The 21,206-nt window shown below is 37.5% G+C and overlaps 1 protein-coding gene across 4 annotated transcripts in view; it reads right to left on the bottom strand.

The window, feature by feature from the left end:
- Positions 1 to 2,966: 2,966 nt before the first annotated feature.
- The window catches only part of DENND1B (DENN domain containing 1B), a 70,229-nt gene continuing 51,989 nt past the window's right edge, over positions 2,967 to 21,206 (bottom strand). For 3 of the 4 annotated variants that reach the window (XM_053468919.1, XM_053468921.1, XM_053468922.1), the window contains 10 exons: positions 12,663 to 12,788; positions 11,873 to 11,974; positions 11,384 to 11,474; positions 11,252 to 11,292; positions 11,102 to 11,170; positions 9,052 to 9,096; positions 7,597 to 7,710; positions 5,656 to 5,738; positions 4,912 to 5,137; positions 2,967 to 3,631 (listed from right to left, as the gene is read on the bottom strand). In XM_053468919.1, coding sequence (XP_053324894.1) covers positions 3,269 to 3,631; positions 4,912 to 5,137; positions 5,656 to 5,738; positions 7,597 to 7,710; positions 9,052 to 9,096; positions 11,102 to 11,170; positions 11,252 to 11,292; positions 11,384 to 11,474; positions 11,873 to 11,974; positions 12,663 to 12,788 — 1,260 coding nt within the window. In that variant the 3' untranslated portion in view covers positions 2,967 to 3,268. The remainder of the gene's footprint in view (positions 3,632 to 4,911; positions 5,138 to 5,655; positions 5,739 to 7,596; positions 7,711 to 9,051; positions 9,097 to 11,101; positions 11,171 to 11,251; positions 11,293 to 11,383; positions 11,475 to 11,872; positions 11,975 to 12,662; positions 12,789 to 21,206) is intronic. The other variant, XM_053468920.1, reaches the window with a different exon arrangement.

Raw genomic sequence — 21,206 nt, 5'->3', positions numbered from 1 at the left:
AAACTAAAGCTACTTTTGCTACTATGGTGATTGCTGCACATTTAGTGCTCTGAGAATTTCCTTTTATAAATGTGTCCCATCGCATGCTGATTTAGGATTATTTGGGTCATTTTTGTTGCCCCTCGAAGGCTGGGGTGCTGTAGTAACACATTTTCCCTGTATTTACTCCCTTTAAAGTGCACGGCTGGTCTCAAGCATTGACTGTCAACCTTGATTCTTCACAATGCATTTGTTTTCCGCATACAAATGCTTTTTTTCTTTGTTTGAAGTCAGTCTTATATCCTTTGAACTAACCCTTTAAGAGACTAAAAAGAACAGTAGATATATTCCTTTTACACAAGTGAAGTTGTGCAAAGCTAAACTATGTTTCTTAATGTAACAGCATATGAATTATGCCAAGTAAACTGCTTCAACAAGTATCAGAAACACTCAGATATGGAATCTCCCAATTCATATACATTTCAGTACACTGGAAGCTTAGTATATACAAACTTGGGTTGTCTCTGACTATGTATGGAGTAAAAAGAAGGGCGATGGAAGTGATGGAGAGTTCATACTTAATGATGGATCCAAACAAGGCTTTTTTTCCCATTTTCTTAGAGTGCATTAAAAAAATAAGGGATTGGTTGTTGGAATAAAATGTGTCAAAAACCAATGGATGTGAGGGGGTTAAAAAAAATCTTCTGTTTTTATTTAGTGAAATGATGGACACAGCATGTGTTACCCTTAGTATAAAAACATAACATATAAGCCCGCATGATTTAATATTCTGAACTCAACCCATGTACATGAGATGTGCATTCATTGATAGAGGAAAAAACAATTAAAATAAATAAAAAGGAATATCATAATCTGTATCATCAATTATTGTACACAGTGATTATCCAAAATATTGATATAGGAAAATTGACACTCTTTCATCAGACTAGTTAACTCCTGTATATTTGTATCTACTTACATATTAAAATAACTTTTAAAATTAGCCACAAATTATTTCTATAAAAAGATAGAGATCCAGTCTTTTTTATGTGATTCTCCTAAATTGATTAAAAAATCAAAAAGAAAGCCACTGAAAAGCTTAATTCAGGTAATTACATTAATCCTTTTTTCGCTGTCAATGGAAGGGTTAAATTTTGTTGATGAAAAGGTTTTATTTTACATGAGCTGTTCTACCCCATCAATACACTTCCATATTCTAACTCAATATCAACAAATGTCATTTGTTGGTACAGTTTTAAAGAGGAAAAAACATTTTTTTCTTTACATATAACACAGCTATAAAAGAAAAACATAGTAGTAGAGGTCAATCAATGTCAAAGTAAAGGCCTGCAGTGAAGGAGTTACATTTGGTTTTATACAATTGCATGTATCTAATGTTTATATGGTTTATTCTGAGATGCGGAAGCATTTAAACATTTTAGTGATTGCTACAAAATACAGTAAGTTGCACAATAAATTTAGTCTTTAAGTATAGTAGATATTTAACAGTGCAATATTAAAACTTAAAAAAAATAAGTTATAATGTATAACTGTTATGAACTATTGGACTACTGAAAAGAAGTAAAGGCACTTAGCCATTTAATACCCTCTAAGCAAACTGTTCATCAACATGGTCTTGTAACATCGGTGTCCTAGAAATCTAGGATCAGCTTTGATACGAGTGGATGTTCAGCAGGATATAGCCTTTGTAAAGTTCTTACTTCTACGTGTGTTCTTTCTGATATGGAGGATACCAGCCAAGAAAGCATTTGGTGTAGGTTTCCAATATTAAAAATACAAAAGCAAGAGAATCCACTTTAGGAATCTTATAAAGTAGATTCAACGGTTCAATACATCAATAGGTTTAATCTTGTGTCTAAAACACACAAGTGCTCTAGTATTTCTAATCAATCAGAAAGTCCTATAAACTCTGGGTTTTTATTCACGAAACCATCATGTTTTTTTCTTACAAGGAGGGCTGAGCTGGTTTTCTATAGAGTACCATTACATTTTATTTGAATTTAACAGATCTCCATCTCACATATACCATCTTGCAGTAGAAACATGTTTGGCCTGACATGCTAAATACTTTTGCCTGTGAGAAGAACTTTCTACGAGTAGGACACCTCTTTGAATGTGAGCAGAATCAGACTGACTGACATGGACTCATAAGATTGAGTACCCGACTGTATTCAGTTTAGAGTATGAGCGCACCATACTTTTAAGAAACACGAGGCTGTGACATCAGCTGCTTCAATTACCACTCTGGCTGCCATGAAACCAGCAGAGATCAACCCAAGTTAATAAATTATATTCTAAATTTGTAACACCTTAACCAAGCTCTGTAATTATCAAACTGTGGTCTACAGACCATCAATGTTCCTTTCCCAATTTTCCTATGGATGATGCGGGGAGAATGACACAGATCTCTGTAAAACCTATATTGTCACTAAGAAGAAAACGGGAAGCAATGTAACATTATACTGTAGTATAGTACCTTTTCATATTATTACGCACAAATGACAAAGATCTGGATGGTGGTTTTGGATGTCCTAACGGCCTCCATTTCTTCAGCACCTTCATCATTATCTTATGACTCAAGTATCTGTGAATCATAATTTCTACTTACCAACAGATAAAGTGGCATACATTATTCTTCCTGTTTGCTTGGTTTTAGATTTGCACACACACACACACACACACACACACACACACACACACACACACACAAAGAAAATCATCATCGTAACCACTTTCACCATCGCTGAACAGAATGTGTTAAGGAGCAGAATATGTTTTTTTGTTATTCACAACTAGATACTAGTGTCATAATCTACCCTAGAAAATATAGTCTTTCTGGAGACAATTACCATCTAATATGACCTCTATTGCTGAGTGTACAAACCTCCTGAGGCTCATTAAAATATATATTTTTAAAAACTAGGTGGTTGTTTTAAGATTATCTAAATGTTTTTTTTTAAAATCTACTTTTATCCAGTGAGAAAGAAGGTGAAATGTTTCTTTGTATTGTTCTTTGTATGTTATTTGCATTCCTATGAGTTAATCGGACATAATGATAATATTTGAGATCTGAAATGCCAGTGAATAATATTTGATCTGGAGAAAGAGATCCGGTTAAATCCTGGACAGCGTCGGGATTCATCAATGATATAGTTTGAAAAATTCTTAGTAACTGATCCAGATTCCAATTTCTATACAAACCTGCCCACATGAATACTTTAGGCTGGAGTTTGTAGCAGTACAAAAAAAAATCCAGTGGGTCCTTGCGTTACGGGCCTGGTAACTCATGCGCGTCCTTCTCCCAGGGCACTCGGGTCATTGAACCCTCCTGTGAAAGCGCATTATTACAGTTGCTTTCCCTAAAGCCTATGTCCACCTGTTGTGCATAAAACACGGATGTGGGACGCACAGGACTTTCCCCTCCAGGAGCATCACGGGAAACGACTGCCGGGAACTCCGACCTGGGTCGTTGATAGTCTTTGTAAGATGGCACTTCCAGACAGGTTTTACGGGGAGAGGATGGAAGATGCCTCCTATAGAGAACACTGTCATCCTGACCGAGGTTCCAGTTTTTACCAGATGTCACAGACAAAGACGTTGGGCTGTTCTCACTGGGGGCACTTGGCTTGCTCTGTTGGGAACATAAGCATTTAATTATTATAAAGGTATCTGCATTAAAAGTCTTACCGTGACGTTCAATCAGCAGAGACTTTTCTTGGTCATGGCATATATTACTGGTATCACGAACACATCAGTGTCTTAAGGTTTTCATTACACATTATACATTTGATAGTTCCACAGAGTTCATCTTCACGTCAGTCTGATATCACACACACAGGTTACTCATGTTATAAAGGTGTGCATCAAAATGGTGCCAGCCTCATAAATTAGAGAGACATTTGGCCACAAGAGGGCCGATTATAAAAAGAGCCACTGTGTTCCAAAAATATGTAATAGCCTACATATTTTATATTGCGCTTTGGCACAAGAGGGCACTCTTTGTCCTAAATACTAAATCTTATGGACAGCTTGCAGTTAAAGGTAGCATTCGATTTTACAGTTTTTATTTCATCATCATGCTTCTTTACCCCTTCAGCAACATAAAGGGTTAAAAATGTTAATATCTTCCATACTGACCACAGTATCATTATTACGAATCACTAATTACTACTGTCATCTCCTTATCCAATAAAAAACATTCCGCACGTAAACACTATAATAAAAATACTCATACCTACACCTATGTAAATAGGAATATGCAAAAAGCAAATATGCAGAAATAGGAGACGGGGCAAATACTTTTTCACAGCACTGTATGCTAGAGTATCTTCTTTGAGTAAATACAAATAATCAAAGGCACTGCAATGAAATTTTCTATAATTGATATTAAAGCAAAAGTTTATTTTTCCTCTAATTAGACCCATAATGCCACTAATCTCGCTTGGCTTCAACAGAGGTCACAAAAACCACAAGTTTCTTGTATAGTCAATACGTGCAGTAAATGCTGTTAGTTTAGGCAGATTAAGCATCTCTTGACAGGTGGTCTTGTATGTCTGCTACTTAACAGTAAACCAGTCTGGACCCACTGCTTGTTTTGTTGGGAATATAGCGTTAATTATAAATGTTACGTTTATACTACTGGAACCATTTGTTCTTTGCAGCAATCTATACATCCTATGTGAACATAAACACTGCTGTAATGCATATATCTTTAATGGCAGAGTGACATGGTTTTGGAGACGCCTACAACCTACAGACAGTTGCTACCATGATATCACAGCGATGTGCCTCCCTTGTTGACAGTAAATGTGTTGATTAGTGGCTTTCTACATCAGGCCATCAGTAGTAATTTAGTTTATTTGAATTGAGTTTGAGTATTGGATTTTACCAACAATAGACATTTATACCTACTGGAACCTTGTAGTCCAAATCTTCCATGGATCTGAAGAAGTCTAGGCTCTTTGCGGCTGTGAGACGCCCTGCTCCAGTATCAGAGCTGTGAGTGCTCAATGTGTCCAAGATCTCCCCAAGAAGGTCCATTTCCCCACCCTTCCGAGATGAGAGGCTGATGTCATCATATGAAGCATCGCTATCGTAGAAATATCCAGAGGCTTCCTCACTGTCTTCTGAGGACACCCTGGGAAGCAGATGTGACAATATGTATCTGAGTAACAGAACACAGAAATTAACTAAAAGAGGATACTAACACGATTACTATTACAATAATAAAGGAATTAGTTCCGGAGGGTCCTGCAGATTAACTTGGTATACGTACAATTCTGAAATACAGAAAAAGTAGAAAGAATATTTATCTCCCCATATCATATCACCAGTGGACAGCTGTCAGCATTCGGCCTATAAGTCAAGTTCAGCCAGGTGTCTCGTAACAAAGCAACATGTTCATTGTGTATTATACATCCCATAAAAGATTCCAGTCAGAATTTAAATAGTGCCGTTAGTTCTTGTTACTTTAAGCAACTTTGTTAGTTGCTATCATTATTGTGTAGGCAAAATTAAGTGAGCTTGTGTACTACTGCTGGGCTACTAAGCTTAAAACTGAATTGGGGTAACCATTTGTCAATTCATGGTACTCACAAAACCTTTGCTAGAGGCAGCATTCATTATATGGGAGATACCATCTGTATGGTTACTCACTTGCTGGCGCTATCCCCCACATCGGAATCCTCTGGACATGAGTTGTGGTTCACCATGAGTGTTAGCGGCCTGTTCCTTCGTGTCTACAAAAGAAGAAACTAGTGACTTGTAGCTTTTTATGAGAGCAACAAACGCACACAGAGACAAACGTTAAAGCAAGAGATGGACAGTAGTGGGGAAAAATGGGAAAGTGTGGTTAAAGAAAAAGGACACACAAGTTAAAAGGGTGTGATGTGAGAAACAAAAGGATTTAGGATTTCTGAAATGTGATTTAGAAGTTTATTTCTTATTTTTGCCAATAGAGGGCGCCAAAACCCCCTTCTACCGATACTTAAATCCAGAATTCTATTTATGAACTCCCCGCTAGTCACATTGCTCGGAACCTGTATCTCAAACATGGAGTGATTTTCATATCAGATAGATTAAATCTGGGATTAGTTGTTAAAGCGTAGCGGTAACATCAACAAAACAATTCATTATATGAGAGGTGGAATAGTTCACTTTAATCGCAGCAGCTGGATTAAAAACTATGCAGCATCAGGAATGATTACAATTATTTCCAACGATGGATTAAATATAGAATTCTGGTTTTAAACCATTTCACTGCCATAGGGAATTCAAGCATTGCACGGCACTAAGCATCAATTAGCCCCCAGGAAGACAAAGATATGACTGAGTAAGGCAGTATTATTATGCTGGGGAATTTTGTCCCCAGTGTGGATTTCACCAATTCCTAAGGCCAATGTGTGCTGAAGATAGCATGGCGCATTAGAGGTCAGTTGCACAATGGATTCAAGGGGTTAACTCTTCGGTGCCATTTTGCCCTGTGGCTTTCAAATAGCAAGTGAATTAGTGCTAGGCCTATCTGTCTTTCCCCCCCCAGATTTAATTGGTGATTTTTGAGTGGAATGTTGACATTTTCAGAAACCCTGCCAGGCTAACGAGGAAGTCACTGTTGCTAATTAGAGGAGCACGGAAGAGAGGCAAGCCACGTTCACTGAACATTGTCAAGGTGACCGAAAACAACGTGGAGCTGATGCTCAGGAACGCTGGCGTACCGTTGCATCATTTGTGCCATCGTATACGTCTGTAGTGAGGGCTTTACTAGTTATGCCATTTCTCCTTTCTCCATTTTTCCTACATGTCTCTGTGAAGAATTCAGCCACCATTCTGGGCAATTACATAGGAGTTTTACATCAGTCAGTGTCCTTACTTTTTATATGACGTGGATGATTTATTCTAGTGAGAAATTAAAACTTTATTTTGTAGCATATTCCAATTTGTTTATCTTTGTTCATACTTTGGTACAATGGTTCTTAGCAATAGAATGGAAACTGAGGTTGTAAAAAGTCTTACACTTGCCCTGTCTATGGAGAAATTAACCAGTTACCTGCTACAAGGACCATACTTATGTTACATTTAACACTCCCTGATTGGACACTGGTAAATTAACCGATTAGTTCCCAACATCACTACTGTTATCTGGGTTGTTTTTATTACAATGGGATATTTGTATAACATTAATCAATGTTGCGGTACTTAAAGCCCATGGATAGTGAAGTGCAGGGAGGGGTTTTTTTTACACAGGGAAATTACCAGATTGCATTGTTCATGCATGAATGTTACTAAAAACAATTGCATGTCATAGTCTGAAATACCGGTTGTACAAATAACAGGTAACAGGATAGGTACTCAACGAGCCCAGAACTTAGTACATTTCACATTTAGGTTGTTTCTGAACCAATATCAAAACTTGCCAGGATGTAGAAGAATAGCAACAATACAACTCTTAGGTTATTGGTGTGGTGATATAGCTCCATTGGTGTCTGCCACATCCATTATTTGTCAGAGAAGCGTGCAATATAGTTTCATACTATTTATTATTCATTATTTTCCCGTGTGTTCTTCTTGCCATGCAGATGATTGTAGCTCCTTCCTTACCTGAGAAACTTTCCTCTTTTTTTTAATCCCAGTCTGATTTGTGTTATTTAATGGGAAAGTCCTAGCATGGATATATTCAGAATTATCTCCTATGTCTTCTTCTTCTTCGATGTCCTGCAAATAATTTTCAAATATGTGAAAAAAAAACATTTCGTCTGAGGAACCTAAGTACTGGAATGTTAAAAATCCTTTATTTAATTATAAATTTCAAAGTGTTAAGTTGATTAAAGAAAATATGTTGGGTTATGGTTAGTGTTAGGATTTGGATTAAAATGTCAAACCAGGGAAACACCCAGTCCTATTTAGATAGTAAATCAAGAGCAATTCTGGTACAACACGGGACAATCTCTAAAGAAACCAGCAGACTGAGAGCTTTGTACAGGAATGGTTCTAGTTTACCATCAATAAATATGGCTCAAAAGAACATTTAGAACCTCTTATATACAAACGTCTCAGCATTTGTCAGACAAAGAATAAGAATACAAACTACATCAGAATTAGACTTCAGATGGCTTTCAGATAACAATGTACATTTTTTTATTCACATAAGGATATGTCATGGAATTTCATGGGTGTCTGCTTATGTTTTTTTTTCTCAAGGACAGTGAAGACAAAATCAAAACGACAGACCTTCCCATTCACCTATGTCTTCTCCTTTGGTTAACACAACTCAATATCTTATTTCATTTCTTTCTAATTTTCTACCATCTAAAACCTGCCCTTTCCCGCAGGTTCAAATGGGACAACTGGGTTTATTTACTAAGATTGGAGTGTTCACAAGGGCTGCAGTTTCAAATCACCACATTTAGTATGTATCATAAAGGGCCAACCCTGGTGAGCTTCTCCCGTATAATGCAGGACCAGTTTAGTGCTTTTTGCAGCAGACTCTTGCCATTATTGGACCACTGCAAGCCAGCGTTGGCAGCTCTCCTGCAAGCTCCTGCTTTATTGAATAAAGTCGCACATGACTCCTCTTCTCAGTTTCTGTTGCCAAACACAGTTATTATGTTCCTTTGAAGGTGATTAGAACGGTATTTGGATGCTCCCTACTAGACCATACTAAACTAGAATGAGTGTCTTTCTTAAACAGAATAATATATAAATGAAAAAAGACAACTTTTTAGCAAGCTGTTTATCGTGACACATGCTGAAAGCATCCCCAGTATCAATGACATTTAACAGGACAGGGGTTGCTCTGAAACGTATTTGCTATATAGAGATAATTCCATTTTGCCCTGACTAGTTTTGATACAGTCAGAAAAGATCTACTATGTCTGGATGTACCTGTTCCCAGACTTTCCTATATGGACAGACATTTCTCAGCCGTTATACTTGGTAAACACTGAGTATATTGTTCTTGTGTTTAGAAAGTGCTAGCGTTTATATTTTCAATAAACATAATGTCACTTCAGCCTAGACTTAGATATTTCATGAAAAGACACCAAGAACACTTACTTTGTTCTTTAGCTTGCTCTTCACCTCTTTCATTCCCTGCTTGGCCTGCCAATAAAGCAAAATGTGAAGATCTTTTTAAAAAGAAAGACTATATATATAATACCGTAACAGTCTTCAAAAAGTAATATGCAATTTATGTTAAAATACATTGCATATAATAAAATACATACAATGTAACATGCTGTATACGTGCCTTACATACATGCACTAGACAAACCCAATAATCATACCAAATCCTTGTGATACTGTACTATAGTAAACATTTGAATGTTTCACGCAGCCTCACGCAGGTCCTGTGATTTAAGTTATTCAGGGTAATCAATAGCTGTGGTATAAAGCAATCAACTCAATACAATTTATACAAATTGTAAAGAAATGTGGTCCATATTTGGTAAAGCAGCAATATTCTGTTATTGCTGGTGACCCAAACAAAAAGCTGTATTGATTTTACTGTGACTCTCTGACACACAATTGAAGCAATTCAGTAGTAAAAAAAAAAAAAAAAAAAAAGTAATTATCACTGTATTATCACTTAATATATATTAATAGATGTTTTTCCCCAAAATATATAAATATATCTACCATATATATATATATATATATATACACACACACACACACACACTATATTTATAAAATGTATATTATAACAAAAGGGTGATTTTATTATTTTGTTATTCTCAAATCACTAACAGTTTCCATGTCTTTTTCCGAGAGCTACAATATAGTATTCCTATTCATATGACTGTTGAATGGCATGTTATTGTGGGGGCTGTTTTACTCAAGCCTGATTAATATAATGTGGTATGAAATATTATTTTAAGATAGTTAAAATCTGATAGTTACTGTCTGATGCACATAGCCCATAAATCATCCTAGAAAAAATATCCCCATCACACATATTGCTTCAACATGGTTTAGAACACACACAAACACACACACACACACACATATATATATATATATATATATATATATATACACATGCAGACTTATAAAAACAGATTTTAATAATATTGCTATATAGCCTGCAGAAGTCTAAGAATGTTCCGATAATATATGATAGGATTTTGGTTATTTGATCCAAGGTTGGGTTATACTACTGATTCTATGGCTAAAAGAATTATAGCTCCCCTGTACTGAAGGTCCTCTCCCGTCATCTCATCTATATATGACCAAAAGTGTTTGGACACCTGACCATCACATCTTAATGAGCTTGTTGGAGATCCTATTCCAAAACCATAGGTAAAAAACAGCATTTTTGAGGTGAGGTGCTGATGTTGAATAAAAAGACCTGGCTCGAAATTGGTGTTCCAATTCATTCTAAAGATGTTCAGTAGGGTTAAGGTCAGGACACTGTGCAAGCCAGTTGAGCTCCTCCACACAAAACTTGTCAACCCATGTCTTTATGGACCTTGCTTTGTGCACAGGGACACAGTCATGCTGGAACAGGGAAGGACCTTCCAAAATGGAGGTGCTTCCAGTGCGAAAGCCCTGTGATTTTGGTGGAAGTTCACCTTACAGCAAAATGTTGGCACTTTCTATGATTGGAGGATCAGGGAGAAGACATTATCGGATGGGCCACCATAGTGCTCTAAGTTCAACTGACGTGACGTTCTCTCCCCCCACAGGAATAAAAGATAGTCACATAGATGTAGTTAGTTTAAAGAACTAGCAAATACTCTCAAGTGTCCCTGTTTTTTGCAGAATAGTCCCAATTTTCAGGCACTATTGTGCCAAAAGGTTGCTCTTCAGGCATGATGGGCATGTGACCCTTCTGTGGTCTGGACATGCCCTATCCCACATCCAGCCCCAACAAATCCACTATGGAATGGATTAGGTGTTATGCCATATATCACCCAATATAGCATACATTATAGCTATATATTTATATACCAAAATATATTTTCTAAGTGTGAAAATGAGGGACATTTAATTTATATATGACATATATTATTACACAACTTCCTACACACATTTTAACCTTTTAAATTCTCCCAATCAACTCATTAAACTAAAATATCAATGGGAGCGTGTTGGACACACTTACAAATTTGTAGGCGTTCTTCACAGCTGGACTGGCTTTGGTCATCGCAGTGTTAATTAGAGCACCACCCTTCTGTTTAAAAAAGAAGAGGAGAACTCATTAGCCATAAAAAAACAAAAATCAGGGGTGCTTCTATACATACTGTGTTTTTACCTTCACTGTGTGGACCCAATGCTGGTAGGGTGTGGAGTTTCCTGAAAAACACATGGCGAGATTTACGCGTGAGAATACTGAGCGTTCGGACCACTAGCATCCACAAATATCCTAAATAAAAAAATGAAATACCGCCACAGAATCCACCTGAAGTGATTTCTTCCTCAAAGATGTCAGAGAACCCACGTCCTGAGTTCAACTTCTCCAGTCGCCCATCTATAAACTGTAATCCACAAGAAGAAGAACATAAAGTGTAACCTGTGCCTTTTTATATTTTATTTTATAGATCCAGCACAAACCATCCGTACAGGGTACTCATTTCCAAAATTCTTGTGCAACATTTCTTATATTTTGCCTGTTTTCAAATATTCGTCACCACTATACAAAGGAGGATTGTCATTATCACATAAATCACATCATCCTCTTGGTTAATTTATGGGATGGCTCTGGATAACTCAACAGGATGACTGGTGATAGTCAAGATAGTTTTTCCAAGCCAGACAAAACTCTTTAAATTTTATTATATGCTTGAATGGCCCTGCTTATATTACACATGGTTATATATTAATTTAAAGACAGGTGAGCTATGTGACCCCGATACAGCCACAAAGGCAAACGTACCTGTGTGAACAGCTGAAGATTGACAGCCATCTCAAGAAACTGCCTCATGGTGCTTGAACGATGGGCCACAAAGCTCTCCTCACAAAACATGACAGGTTCACCCTGGAGGAAATGGGTGAAGAAGGTCAAGGTTCAGCATTTTTCCACTGTCAGTAAGCTACTACTGAGGAACACACAAATGACACTTTAATAAATACTTCATTTCTAATCATCCACTTTCCAAACCTTGAAGAATGGGCACAGCATCTAGCACCTAATGGCTTACTTTGAACGTGTAGACACCTGGGAAGAGACCCTCATGGGAAATGATTGTTGGGCTTAAAGGCTACAACTACTATTCAGCACAATGTGGAATATATTTCTGCACACACGGTTTAAAAAACTGGGTAAAAAATGCTATTTTCTATATCAAGTTATCCAACTGGTTGGCTTCAATAAAGATTTAATCACTAATAAGTAGGTTTTCTCCCCCAATTCAAGCTTCTGAATTACACATGGTGCATATATACTACACATACTAAGTGCATATATACTCTACATTACTAAGTGAAATAGTTACTTTACCTTAACTAACAGGGAATTGTTGATTTTTTACTAAAACAATCCCATCCAACAAACATACATTTCTACACCCAAGCATATATTACAACTGCAAACTTCTGTCTCTATGGATTATAAACCATTATTAGAAAGGATATTAAATTGCTACCAAAAGGCCCACAGACGATCCACTGTTTGTAATGTCCTGCTTTATTACATAGTCTTCTTTAAAACAGGAAATTAATCTTACGGGTTTGTATCTGAGTGCATCTCTGTACGACCCAAACAGTGCAGCCTGGGCCCTAAGGAAGGCGCGGGACACTCCGTCTCCCGTGGATGTGGACTGCTTCTTCAGTTTGCTTTTCAGGGTCGAGACCTGGGAGAATTAGGATGTTGATAGAAACAACGAAGTGAAAAGAGCCGTAGGTGGGTGGGTAGAAAATGAAATACAAAGAAACATTAGGATGGAGAACATGGGAAACATCAAAAGAAAATTTAGAAGAAATGTAAGAAACAGAAGTAGACAGATAGGGAGAACATGGAGTGAAAATTGATCGTTGTGATGGGAAAAGACAAAGATGACAACATAGAAAACAAGGGTAGAAAATTGTAAAAAAAGGGGAGAGTAGTGAATAGAAAAAACAAAAAAGGGAAATGTGTGAAAAGTATATAATAAAATGAGCGGTTTCAAAGGGGTGAAGTACAGGAAAGGGAAATGTGGAAGAGATGTGTAGAAAACAGAAGAGAGGAGAGAAACAAGGAGAGGAAAAAAGAGAGAACAAAAGTGAATTAGCACCTGGGAAATTGAGCCTGCAAGGGGTGAAACACTTCCAGTGGGTGCAGGCATCATTCCTACAGGGCGAGTCCAAATCTCAGAGCCCTCTATAAAACCGTATCTTACACCTGCTGAACTGTTAATGAAAAGGGAGGTGGGGGCACCCTGACGTGAGAATACAATCTCTCTCACTTTGTTCTCCCCACGCCATCCACATAAACAAGGTTCTATTATCAGTGTCCCTTTGCTATTGCCAACTCTGGGGTGAAGTCACGGCCTTTCTCAGCAGATTTCAGTCTCCATAAAATAAACAGCATAAACCTCTGGTGATCGATGGACATTTAACCCATTTTGTGATAACCTGCCCTGCAATGTACCATGTTAACCAATAATAACATTCTCACCCAGGGATTACTAGATAAGGCAACACATTTGTTTCCTTGTGTTATTACAAGTCTCCCAGAAATCATGTAATGTAAAAAGTGTTTGTATATCATTTTATGTCATCCTTAGAATCATAAGATATCCCCAAGTACCTGTCCTCTCCCTTGTTCTTATAAACCAAATTGTGTTTTGTAGGATTGTTCCTGACAATTGTAATCAACAACATATAGCACTTGCACAATCCGTTTGTCCTAACCACAACCGACAACCCTGAATATGGGGTCTTGTTGCAAAATAATTGCACTTTAACAAATTGCACTTTAATATTATGCACTGATGAAATTAAGTCTATTCTCTTTTTAAGTGATATGGCTGAAAAACCAACTCCAGATATTTGACAAGCTATGTTTACTAATATTAAAATATTAAAATATTTCTATATATAAAAAATCAAGCATTCCCCAACATCTATTAAAACTGAATATTCTTCTATAAAAAATCAAGTATATTTTAATATCCATTACTATATACATTATTAAATATACGAATATGCACATAATTTTGGTTCCAATTTACAATTGAAATTAAAATATAAGGATTGGATGATTAGTATGTCTATATATATTATTTTAATCTATACAAAGAAGGAAGTACATATTTCAAATAATCACTAAAATACTTTTTACAGTTTTACTCGTTGATTTTTTATTAAGAAATATTTATATAGAATGAATTTATATATATGTGTATTTATTTATCGAGATTGAGAAGGCAATTGATCTCACTTTTATTATTGTGTACTATACGTTTTTAACTGAAGCGGTAGAGTCACACGACGTGATCTAAAGACGTCCGGACGAATCCGCAAAGTTCTGAGAGGACAGTTGCTTTTTTTTTGCTCTCCACGACGTACGCGATGACGCAACTCCGTACATTACGGCAACGGCGATTTGATAGGCTGGTAGCCGTACGACATACGTGATGACGTGAGGCAACTGAAACCCGGAAGTCTTCATGTATTTAAATCGAGGAATGAACACGATCAGAACTGATTACTTTTGCTGAATACACATATTATTGGATTTGATTTTTCTCCTGAAGAAGCCAACGAACAATTGGCAAAACGCGTTGAGAGAGCTTTGCAGATCGCCATAGCAGCTGATTTGGGACTGTCTTTGTTTACATTGCGTTTTTGCACACTATTTCTATATAGCTGTGTCTCTTCCAACTGTAAGTGTATCCAGGCTTCCTGGTCCATGTTTGTGATGATACTGCACCATTTCTGGTTTCCTTGTTTTTATAGATTTTAGAAGGCATTCAATTCTACTGATATTCTACTGAAATCTTGACAAGCCTGCTTTGTCCAACTTGTTTGTGAGTGGATCTGATACCCTTTTTTTAATTGTGTGTACATATTGCACTATTATTGTTGTTTTTTTCCTCCCCTTCTATATGCGCTCCATGGTTGTCGTATTGTGTAAAATCAATTTGGACTGTTTTTTCTATAGTGTTGAACACTGAAATATCATTGGAACCTTTCACGGAGCCTATGATGTATATGACCATGTTATATGTAAACACTGAGCCAACTGTAAACTCTCCACACTCGCCCACCAATATAATTGGTGCTGTGCCAATTCACAAAGCCTTGCTGTCTATAGTAGGGTGACTCGGGTGACATTCAGGTCTCATCCCATAATGCTCTTGACTTACACACAGTATTTATGGTACAATACTGTTCTGGTCTTGCATCAAATAAGGACTTGACTAAGGCATTTATTCACTAAACATTGAGTTGTGGGAGAACTGGGGTTAGAGTTAATGAGTTAACCTCATTAATTTAAATCTGCATTATGCATGGGAAACCATGGCACAACAATTTAATGTAGACCTAAACTGGCAGGATAAAATGTTTCAAATCACAGGGACTCAACTACAACCACCTTGGCTACATATATATATAGCATAAAAGAGCCACCAGTGGCACCTCAAATACCTGTAAGCAAAAACAGGGGTTAAGATGGCCCTGACCAGCCACAAAGGCATGAAAGTACCTCCCTTAGCGATCCTAATAGAAGAGTCAAATTAATTAGCGTGTAATCCTGAAGGGCTGCTAACGAGGGCCAGGAGAGGCTTAAGAAAAGAAAAAAAGGACATCGCAGTGGGTGATGAGGGCATCGGCACGGGTGACATTCTGCAGAGTTCAGTCCTCGTGCATAAACAGATCAAAAGAAAGACGATGCCCCACTGGGTGTAATTATGGTAGCGCATGAAAGAGGTTAAGAATAGTGCACCGAGCTACATACAAAGAATCTCTCGAAATCTATTATTAAGCTATTATGCATTTTTAATATAATATGTATATTCTTTTAACTATTTGCCATAGGCTTTATTTTTCCCTGGTCCATCAGTTGCTCTTGCGTACTGAATATTTTTCTCCCTTTTCATTATTATTGCTGTAATTACAATCAATATTTTTGCATTTTTAAAGGGGTTATAATCCCCTATTCTAATGAACATAGAAAAAATAAACTAACCTAACTATACAGAAAGCATTAAAGAGAATATATATATATAATAGAAACATTCACTTTTTTCTTAGTCTTCCTTGTTGAACAGACAAATAATCTCATACAATTTAATACATTTTTATGTGACTGGGCATTTAGAAGATGAAATACGAAAAGTATGCAGTTTCTACACATACTATTGTGACTTTCAGTCCTTGTTACTTGAAGAACACTGTGACGCACTCCTAGCCATCAATATTCTGAGGTCCCGGAGAGAAAAGAGGGATTTATCCTCCTTAAACATGTGAGCGGTATGCTAGATCCAGCCTGACGTGACACCGACCAAGAAAATAGCAAACTGGATTGTTTATAACACAGCATTTTGATTAGATCGGGTCAGTAACAGTAGAATTTTAATACCTACAAAATATCAGGTAGGGTGTAATTTACAGGGGCAGGTTATACAGGATTGTCTATTATACGGGAAATGTTTTCATAGATGACAGTTTCATTTTAACTTGTGTGAACGAGATGGAACGGAGCATCTTAAACTCTGTGTCTGTCTGTTCGACTGTTTTTTTGTTTGGTTGGCTTGGCATTGGTTTCACAGCATGAAAGGTATTTTGACCTGGTTTGGAGACTTTTGGTGCAATATTACCTATATGGTGTTTGGGGCTTTGTATTGTGTTAACGGTGGTTTTAAGAGTATAAGGGCTTGAAGAACTAAAAAACTAATTTATTGAGGAATGAGGTGAATGTAGATGCAACATTTTTGGAAATTGCTTTTTGAGGGAGACAGAATAGCCGTGTTGTTGTGATGCCAGTCTTATTCAATTATGGACTGTGTTTTTGTTTGATTAACAGTCAGCATAGCACTTTTGCACATATTTAGCTTATAATGCAGAACTGAGATGTGGAGTTCGGTGGAACACAGTGGCAAAAGCCAGGGTAAGTAATTACTTGTCTGATTGTTTATCCTCACTCATTTTTCAAAGGCTGCCAGACGCTGGGGTATTGAGAACACAAAGTATATATCAGTTAAATCTATAAATGCTATAACATAGGTTATTAGATATAGGAGACCAAAATAAAATAGGACTTAGATGACTCCTAACTACTGACACCTAACAATGCATCATGCAGGACAGCAGTTACATTGGAGCCCTGCAGTATGCATTTTTGATATGCATTCCTCCATTAAAGGGGTCACCTGTTTACCCTATGTTATATTTAACAGTAACGTTAGCATAGGTTAAGTTACGTAGTATTCTTTTCCCATGCCCAGTATACTGTCTTCATATGGTTATTATTAGACTTGTGCATTCGTCTTCGGGCGAACATGAAAACGAACACGAAGAGTGCGTTTTCGTGTTCGTTCCGAAGACATGAAGAAGAGAAGACAGTGCAGGTAAAACGTAGGCGAAGACGAAGACTCACACACGAAGAATCTTCGCCTTCGTCTACTAATCTACCCGGTCCCTCCCCCATCTAACTTACCTTATCTTCACAGCATCGCGGGAGTTGACTGAAGTGGAAATCAGAAGGTTCGTCGTCAGGGGTTACAGGGCAGTGTGAGTGAGCCTATTGGTCACCTGCAGGGTCTTCCTCTTGCATCAAACAATTGGTTGATGCCAGAGGAAGACCCTGCAGGTGACCAATAGGCTCACTTGCACAGCCTTTTTAATTCCTGATTTCCGCTCCCGTTAACCCCTGCAATGCTGCGTTGGATAACGGGAGCAGAAATCTGTAGGGTAAAGGGCTGTGCAAGCGACCAATAGGCTCACTCGCACGGCCCCTTACCACTAGTTGCTAGGCAGAAAAAAAAAAGCAACCTGGGACCCTGCTGCACCAGTTAACTTGAAAGTCCGTGCCAGTGACCAACAAAGTCGCTGGTACGGACATTTAACTGACACAGCAGGGACACCAGTGGTCTCCCCACTGTGTCAGTTAAATGTCAGTGCCAGCGACCAACAAAGTCGCCGGTACGGACATTTAACTTAGCATAAATAACTTACTATAACTTCGGACAGAATGCTGCCCTCTGTTGGTTTTACGTCGAGTAGCAGAATAACTTTGGATTTCAAACATATGCTACTTAATGTAAAACCAACAGAGGGCAGCATTCTGTCCGAAGATATATAAGCCATATGGGGCCGTGTGCTCATTTGCATTTATTCCCATGATCCTTTCGTCTAACAGTTTAATACAAAAAAACCCAAAATAAATAGAAAAAAAGAGTTTGTAAGTTCGACAAAATTAATGTCCGCGAGTGCGGACATTTAACTGTTGCAGTGGGGAGACCAGCGGATCATGGAAATATATTTTATTTAAATAATTAATAAATGAAAATTAACACACTGCCACATATGGCTAATATATCATCGGACAGAATGCTGCCCTCTGTTGGTTTTACATTGAGTAGCAGAATATTCTGCCCGAGCATATATTAGCTATATATGGTTCTGTGATCATTGGTCGACAGCAGGAGGCCCCCTGCTGGCGACCAATGGAGTTGCTGATACACACATTTAAAGTACTGGCGCCAGAGCTGCGTTAACCCCGTATTAACCCCTTAACCGGAAAAAACGAAGAAAAAACGAATATTCGCCCGAAGAGAAGACAGGAACGGGCGAATATTCGCGGAATACGAAGATTTTTTTTTCCCCGAAGACGAGCACGAAGACGAACACGAAGAGCCCCCTGGTGCCCAAGTCTAGTTATTATATACCTTCCAAATAGACTGATTCTTCTAGGTAAAAACCAAGACTGGATTTCACATATGTAGAACCATCTATTGTCCATGTTTAGCTGGATTGCACTAAATTGAACTTATTTGCTAATAAGTAGATTTAGCTTGCTTATTTTTAACTATTTGTTAAAAATAAATAAAATTCACATTTTAGATACAAGACAGGAAGTGCGTTTTATTGTTATTTTGATTTTTTTCCAGTCTCTGGCTGATTTATTTTTGCAATCTGAAATGCTTTAGTGGGAGCGGAAATGCTACTGGCTGACAGCGTCTGTAACAGCCCGTAAATCTGAAATATTACGTGCGAATCCTGGAAGGCAGCCATTAGGAAGATTATAGTAAAGGACGCAGTGGGGGCATCCCTGCGGAGAAGGGACTTCTAATGGGGGACAAGTGTGACCTCTGACCTCCGCAGGGATCAGTACTATCTAGACTAATAATCAGTATCACATGCTTTCAATATCTCAGAGCCCCGAGCCCTTCCTAAGACTAGAGGCAGGTGACGGCAGCGACATGTTTAATGGGCTCAGCAGAGGTGACTGACACCTCTCTAACAACCAAATCAGGCGAGCAGTTTAAAAAATATATCTTACACTTTCAATGCTTCGGCTGGCAATAAAATTACTTTTCAGTACAAAAATAACTTACTCTGACTGTCTTGGGTGAAGTATCTCTAAAAGCCATATTTGGACACAAAAACTAACAATCTTTGCAGGGGAAAATAATTTAGACCCCGTGAAGGTCACTTTATGGAAGTCCTTCATTTTCCAATATAAGGACATATAATAAATATAATATCATATATAATATAGTATAATTATCCTGGTGATAAACTACATGGTCACTTTTAGAAGTTAAAAGAAGCCCTCCTACCTAACCCCTGTTTACTGACATAGCACCCAAAGGTCCATCCATTGTAACAACAGAACTGCAAACAAATCCATGCAACCCAAGGTGGAGAAGTTATATTTTATCACATAAGATGTTACAAAGGGAGGGGAACACCACAATTTCTGCTTGATTTTTTTTTGCTATTTTTATGTATGGTTTGTTTTATAAATTCAGTAACCAGGGGAAGCTAATGAAACACTTGGGAGAGGATCATTGGAAATGTGGCTTGTAGAGTTGAAGATCGTTTGGTTGGATCGGTTTACATCCATACTGCGGGTGCAGAACCTATATGATGTAAGATAATGGCAGATAGCTCTTTTTCGTCAGAGGTTTTGTTAATAAGTGATAGAGTTCCTACAGATCACTGCGCAGAACTAATAACCATTTACTGGCCATGTCAAATGTATGCCTTTATCATGTAGATCTTTACGGAGAAAAATACTAATCACTAAGCTTTAGAGAAAACGGCCCCTTTGCTTACGCCATACACGATTTAACCATATCTGACCAACAACACTTTGTTTTGTAACAAACATAGAATGCGGAGATCAGAAAAACTTAATTAAACAAGAGAAAAAGAAATGGGATACCCTAAGGTGCCTCTATGTGGTATTCCTGCCACCTACCATCGTCGGTTAAGTCAGTAATTGTGCGGACTGCAGTCATGGTATGGCTAATTGTAAGACAAGCAGGTGGGGAGCGAACTGGACTGATAATTAGTATCAGGCTACAAGGAAGAGAGGCTGTGAAGAGGAAAAAAGCTACTCTTTGCGGCAATGATTAGGATGAGATGCAGGCACATTGAAAGTGACTCTAACGAAGTCTGCTATAATTAGGGTCCAGGCATTTAAATTCTGACAAATGAGGTGACTCTCTATAGGAAAGCATTGTATGACTAATGCACGGCCTAGGAACGTAGGGGTTAACTCTGATGTAATCAGAGTATTACTTTTAAATTAGCAGAGTATTATCAGTGTTCTATTGACTATGTTTTGCATTAAAAAAACTTTCAGATCCTCATTATATGCTGCGTACATTTTCACCATAAGGAAACACTGTACTGGAATCATTGTGTGGATATCATATGACAAGTGATGTAATAATAAAATAATAACAATAATAATAAAATATATTTATAGACCAGAAAAATAACTGCAAAGCTATAACTTGTGGCAGTGGTGAGCAGTGTTAAGGTTTTATTACATATTTATTTAAAAAATCCAAATTCTTTAAGTAATTTAGTATTGGAATATATCTATAGACATTGCACTATATATAGCACGTCTTCAAAATGTCAAATGTCACCCCTACATAAACATATGTTATGTAAATTGGCACATATATGCAGTGAGTGGAGAGCTTAGACTATAAACTCAAGGCATGGACCTCCTTTCCTAATCCCTTTATGTCTATTAAACCCCCATCAAAATGTCTCTATGACTACTGTACCTTCTCGTATTTGCACAGCAAAGCACTAAAGCTTAG

This window comes from Spea bombifrons, chromosome 6 (genome assembly GCF_027358695.1).
Source record: "Spea bombifrons isolate aSpeBom1 chromosome 6, aSpeBom1.2.pri, whole genome shotgun sequence".
Classification (NCBI taxonomy): Eukaryota; Metazoa; Chordata; class Amphibia; order Anura; family Pelobatidae; genus Spea; species Spea bombifrons.
The sequence above is the reverse complement of the archived record's forward strand: the minus strand, read 5'-3'. Positions and strand labels throughout refer to the sequence as shown.